The sequence below is a fragment of the Vitis riparia genome, chromosome 12 (genome assembly GCF_004353265.1).
Source record: "Vitis riparia cultivar Riparia Gloire de Montpellier isolate 1030 chromosome 12, EGFV_Vit.rip_1.0, whole genome shotgun sequence".
NCBI classification, from domain to species: domain Eukaryota; kingdom Viridiplantae; phylum Streptophyta; class Magnoliopsida; order Vitales; family Vitaceae; genus Vitis; species Vitis riparia.
Window position 1 is genome coordinate 21,425,033 of NC_048442.1, and position 6,754 is coordinate 21,431,786.

Here is a 6,754-nt window from a genome sequence, read left to right on the forward strand (position 1 = left end):
ACTAGGGATATGCAAGTTTTTGAACAATGGTGCACTAAAAAACACTATTCCAAGGCTCAAATATATTCAAGAATGGTTTGGGAGGTTAAGCTTTTGAAACAATGAAGATTGGAGCATTTTTATAGAAGAGAAAATCCAAACTAGCCATTTGGGGGTTCGACCAGTTGATTTGCCGTTAACATTAAATGCTTGGCAGGTGACCGTTGGGCCTCAATCGGACCTCGACAGGGAAGAGAAGGCCACTGGGAAAGAGAGAAACTTTTTGGCCTCCCTCAACCGGTCCTTGATCGGACAAGCACAACCGGTCGATCGGTTTCTTAACCGGTTGAACCAGTTGAGCTATTTTTTGGCTCAACACCCAACTTTTTCAACTTAAAAACCTTTTAAAGCAAGTTTGAAAAACATTTAACACAAGGTTTTAGTTGAAAACATGAAATCATCCAATTCTTAAGATATTTCAAACAAAATAACTATTGGATGATTTTGGTGCATAAGTAAAGAATGTAATGCATGAAAATCCTAGTGAACCAACAACCTTACAAAGAGATCTTATGAAGCTTAGGTTTTGAAAAGCACTTCTCTTTGAGGTGGTCTTCTTCTTCATGATTTCTCATTGGCTTGATTTGTCTTTGTGATTGCCACTTTGGAAATCGTTTTGCCTAATCACACTTGAAATATAATCATTAGTTCTAAACCTTGTTTTGTTATCATCAAAATCAAGATTAACCAAACCTTGGTTTCACAATCTCAATTACCTTTTAGGTCCAAAGCACAAACTCTCAACAAATCTTCCAAGACCTGAATTACCATCTCTGATTGACCATCAGTCTGCGGATGAAAAGCAGTACTAAAACTCAACTTAGTACTTAATGTTTTTTGTAAACTATGCCAAAATCTAGAAGTGAAATGAGGATCTCTGTCAGATACTATAGAAACAAGTACACCATGCATTCTCACAATCTCCTTAATATAAAGAGAAGCCAAACGATCCATAGAAAAATTAACTTTCATAGGCAGAAAATGAGCAGACTTTGTCAATCGATCAACAATCACCCAAATTGCATTATTGCTCCCTAAGGTCCTTGGTAACCTAGTCAAAAAATCCATAGTAATATGTTCCCATTTCCACTCAGGAATAGAAAGTGGTTGCAAAAACCCTGCTGGTCGTTGATGCTCAGCTTTCACTTGTTGACACACCAAACACTGAGCCACAAATCGCGCAATATCTCGCTTCATGCCTGACCACCAATAATTTTGTCTCAAATCTTTGTACATCTTTGTCTCTCCTAGGTAGATCGCAAGTCTAGAACAATGAGCTTCCTCCAAAAGCTCTCTCCTTAAGTCTCCATCATTTGGGACACAAAGTCTAGTCCTAAACCTCAACATCCCATCATCTGATAAAACAAAGTCAGGCTTACTGCCCTTTTTAGCCTTTTCCATAAGTTGCACTAAATTCAATCATTCTTTTGTAGGGCCTTAATTCTTCCAACTAAGTCTGGTTGCACTCTAAAGTTCGCCACAAGAGCTCCCGAGTCCAAAACTCTCATATGGACTTGCAAACTCCTCAAATATCCCAATAATTGCCTCTAACAACCTTTAATAGCTGCTAAGAAACCAACAGATTTCCTGCTTAAGGCGTCAGCCACAACATTCACTTTCCCTGGGTGATATTGAATAATGTAGTCATAGTCTTTAAGTAGTTCAATCCACCTCCTCTATCTCATGTTCAACTCCTTTTGGGAAAATAAATACTTCAAGCTCTTATGATCTGTGAATATCTCACAAGTTTCACAAAAAAGAAAATGTCTCCAGATCTTAAGTGCAAAAACCACTGCAGCTAACTCCAAATCATGAGTAGGATAATTTCGTTCATAAGGCTTCAACTGCCTAGAAGCATAAGCTACAACTTTCCCATGTTGCATAAGAACACAACCCAAACCCTGATGAGAGGCATCACTATACACCACAAACCCTCCTGAGCCTGAAGGGATAGTCAAAATAAGGGTTGTCACTAATCTGTTCTTTAACTCTTGGAAACCATGTTCACAATCATTAGACCACTCAAACTTAACCCATTTCTTAGTCAACCGGGTCAGAGATAGGGCAATCTTAGAGAACCCCTCAATAAACCGCCTATAATAACCAGCCAGTCCTAAGAAACTTCGAATCTCGGTCACAGTATTAGGTCTCCTCCAATTTGACACAACATCTATCTTTCTAGGGTCAACAGAGATGCCATCCTTGGTCACCACATGCCCAAGAAAAGAGACTTTATCTAACCAGAACTCACACTTCTTTAGTTTAGCATACAATTTCTTATCTCTGAGAGTCTGCAATACAATACTCAAATGGCGCTCATGCTCCTCCCTACTCTTTTAGTACACCAAAATATCATCTATAAAAACCACCACAAACTGATCTAGATAGGGTTTGAATACCCTATTCATTAAGTCCATAAAAGCAGCAGGTGAATTAGTCAAACCAAAAGGCATAACCAAAAACTCATAATGCCCATATCTAGTTCAAAAAGCAGTCTTGGGTACATCTTCACTTCTAACCCTTAACTGATGATAACCAGACCGAAGATCAATTTTAGAGAACACACATGCACCCTGAAGTTGATCAAACAAATCATCAATCCGAGGAAGGGGATACTTGTTCCTCACTGTCACCTTATTCAATTCTCTATAATCAATGTAGAGTCTCATAGATCCATCCTTCTTCTTTACAAATAAAAAAAGAGCTCCCCAAGGTGAAACACTAGGCCTAATGAAGCCCTTATCTAACAACTCCTAAAGTTGAATCTTCAACTCCTTAAGCTCCATAGGTGCCATCCTATAAGGGGCCTTAGAGATAGGAGCTGTCTCTGGTGCCAAATCAATGGTGAACTCCACTTCCCTCTCTGGTGGCAAGCCAGGTAGATCATCTGAAAGGACATCAGGATAGTCCCTTACAATTAATTTCCAAAATTAAGCTATGATAAATATGTTCAAAGAAATTAATCTTAAATCATACATGTGTGATTGAATAAATAATTTAGTCGATATTCAAAGTTTGATTATGTTGTTGTAGACATTAAGAGTTTTTCAACCAAACTTACATGAAATGAAACCAAAGAAAATCTTAACAATGAAAATAACCAAAACAATCATTCATTAACCAAAACAATCATAGAGTGGTCACATATGATCAAGGAAATATAGGAAGATATGATTTTATTTCATCAAACAATGAAGGAATATGTCAAACCTCATATTGTTGAAGAGGACACAAAAGAGGGCACAAATGAAGACACAATAAAAGGAGAAGATACAAGTAATCTCAAATTCAATGCTATAATTGAAAAAAAAAAATTGTCATTTCGTATATGAATTTAGAACTGTTGCTAACAGTATGGAAAGAAAAACCAATTATGTTGGAAAAAAAATCAAGGACCTACTTTATTGTTGGCATATAAAATATGAAGTGAGGAGAAAAATACATAATATCCTCACATCCATGCATTGCTATAGGTGGTTTTAGAACTATTTTCTTAGAACTTAATGAATATGGGAAGTAGTCAGGCAACTTTTGAAGATGTGTCCAAAATTTTTGTGAAGGACAAAGGTGGGATCTTAGTTTATTTGAAAAATAGGGGACATCAATTTATTCCAAATATCTATCATAACCCAAACATGAAAAACATACAATATATTAAGTTTGGATCAACTTTGGAAAAGAGCGATGAGATTCATAGGAAAAATCGAAGTCTCCCAATAGGATATCATTATGACAAGAAAAAGATTATTCTTACTAAACAATCAAAATTATGTTGTATTTAAAATTCCTAACATTTGCTGTCAATGATCCCTCTTGGATATGCCACTTAAGATATTGGCATCTTAAATTAGGCGAATTGAAATTGTTAAGTGAGAAAAAAATGATTCAAGGATTGTCTTTCTACAGATCACTCAGTGAAGGATGCTCACTTCAACCACATGCCCAGAAAAGTTTTCCAAAGCCTAGAGCTAAAGGTTTGGTAACCAAACAAAGTTGTAATTAATGGTCTGGAGCTCTCTAGAATTATTAGAAAATTTTTTAGAAAATAAGGGCAAAAATAAAAAATGTACCAAAGAAAAATTATATCATCTCTCTCAAAAAAATAATTGGCGGTTATCAAATTATGTGGTGCAAATCCAAGTTGTAATTGGCATGTAAGCAGTGCACTAAAACGGGAGAGATGGATATATACCATTACAAAGCACTAATGGAGCAACCTTCTCAATCTTTACAATTACTTGTAAGCTGCTCATAAGATTTCCTCTATAATTAGGAAATCTTCTTTGCACTTAAATCTTTTTACTTAGTCATGGATTAAGAGGTTGTGTTTGGTTAAAAAAAAGAACTGCATAAACAATTTAGAGTAATATGAGGCTAATAATAGGAGGAGAGTTAACCCAAACATCACAAACTAATTGAAACTATAAAGCTTGATTAGCTAACAATTGGTTAATGGTTTTATTGGGGTTGTGATTCTCCAATTGCACTATAAAATGGCTTCAAAAGAATAAGGTTTCACGAATATTGTTGCTTACAAGTTTTACCAAACAAAGTAGAAGAGAGGGACAAGGAAAAGATGGGCCTGAAATTGAATATCGCAACAACCTCTCTTCTGCTATTGCTAGCATCTGCTGCAGAAGTGTCTGGTGATATCATTTTTGATGTTACCAAATATGGTGCCAGGACTGATGGAAACTCCGATATCAGCCAGGTGAGGACGATGCAATTATAATATAGTAAGACATGTGTTAAACTTGAATTTATACTAAATGGGTTCTATATTGAATGTTTTCTTAGGCCTTACTTAAAGCTTGGGGAGACGCTTGTTCATCGCCTGTGGCAAGTACAGTTATGATTCCAGATGGGACATATGCGCTGGGGCAAATAATCATCGCAGGCCCTTGCAAGGCTCCTATTAATTTCGTTGTCCAAGGCACTGTGATGGCCCCGGTGGATACCAGCAGGTTCAGGGCTGAAGCTGGTTGGATTACGTTTCAACAAAGCGACCAGTTCACATTGTCTGGTGATGGAGTTTTTGATGGTCAAGGAAAAATTGTATGGGGCACAAAATGCCTCAGTTCTGCATATTGCAACCAACTTCCCATTGTAAGTTCCTGTATATGTATGCTTATGTAATTCTTTCCGTTTGTGTGCATAATGAGAACACTAACACTATAAGCTTTGGTGTCTCTTTTTTTTACTTGAAACATCTATAACAGAATCTGAGGTTCAACTTCATCACCAATAGCATGGTCAAGGACATAACTTCAAGAGACAGCAAGCAGTTTCATATTAATCTTTTGGGGTGCAAGAATTTAACTTTCTACAACATTGTAATCAGTGCACCAGAAGAGAGCCTTAACACAGATGGAATTCACATTGGACGTTCCTCGGGGATCAATATCACCGATTCAACCATAGAAACCGGAGATGATTGTGTCTCAATTGGTGACGGCAGTGAGCAAATTAATATCCAAAGAGTAACCTGCGGACCTGGCCATGGCATCAGCGTGGGAAGTCTAGGAAAGTACCCCAATGAAGAACCTGTGGTTGGCATTAGTGTCAAGAACTGCACCCTCACCAACACCCAGAATGGCGTGAGAGTGAAGACATGGCCTGCTTCCCATCAAGGCACTGCCTCTGAAATGCATTTTGAAGATATTGTCATGAATAATGTTGGCAATCCCATAATCATAGATCAAGAGTACTGCCCCCATAACCAATGCAACTTGAAGGTACTTTTGAAGGAAATGAAAAATGCCATTTTTATTACTTATTTTCCCTCTTTTTCCCTTCACTTCCATCGGTCCGGAACTTAACTTACCGTTGCTTTCAGAGTCCATCACGCATTAAGATCAGCAATGTTAGCTTCAGAAATATCCGGGGCACCACCTCAACTCAGGTTGCTGTCAAGCTTATTTGCAGCCAGGGAGTACCATGCCAAGACGTCGAACTTGGTGACATCAACTTGGAATACAATGGAAACGAAGGCCCTGCCATGTCACAGTGTAAAAACATTAAGCCAAATCTACTAGGCGCGCAACTGCCAAGGATTTGTTCATAAGCTGCTCAAATATTCTTTCAAAGTCTGAACAAATTGTACTGCATGCTTCTACTTCATATATAGCTACCTTCTCATCCTTGCGCGTCTGCTAGTTTATTGGTGCATAACCATCTTCAGATTGTACAAGTAAAACAGAATGAACAAACGTTAAAACAATACTTGTTTTAATTTATATTATCCAAGGTATCTGCACATTGATCCCATACGGGAAAAAAATATACGTCTTCATCATTTAATCAGTGGTTTCTAACATAGGCATCCATGTATCTTATTCTGAAAAGAGAACAATTCACTTCACATTTTGAATCCCTTAATTTTGTTCTCTAGTATCACAATACATATATACTCCATATACAAGCACATTCATTTGATTTTATGAGAAGTATTGACGATACATTTCAAGTGTTCCCAATTATTAAAAGGTTGTGCTTGGTGTGTAAAGATAATTTTGAAAGCTTCAGATAATATGCAAGTAGATGAGACCTTTAGCCATAACTTTTCTCTTTGGAATCAATTTTAGTGGGGCAAAATCAAGAATTTCAGGCTCTATTCAGAAGTGTTTTCGAAAACAATTTGGAAAAATACTTCTTGAAAATAGTTTTAAAAAAATGTTATGTATTGTTTTGTAGAATAAATGTTTGTTTTTGAACC

General features: G+C 37.0%; 1 protein-coding gene across 1 annotated transcript; it reads left to right on the top strand.

Moving 5' to 3' along the window:
- Positions 1-4,615: 4,615 nt before the first annotated feature.
- Positions 4,616-6,103, top strand: LOC117925819 (exopolygalacturonase-like). Its single transcript, XM_034844910.1, has 4 exons — positions 4,616-4,750; positions 4,837-5,145; positions 5,259-5,774; positions 5,876-6,103. The coding sequence occupies exons 1-4, from the start codon at positions 4,616-4,618 to the stop codon at positions 6,101-6,103; spliced, it is 1,188 nt and encodes a 395-aa protein (XP_034700801.1).
- The last annotated feature ends 651 nt before the right edge of the window (positions 6,104-6,754 follow it).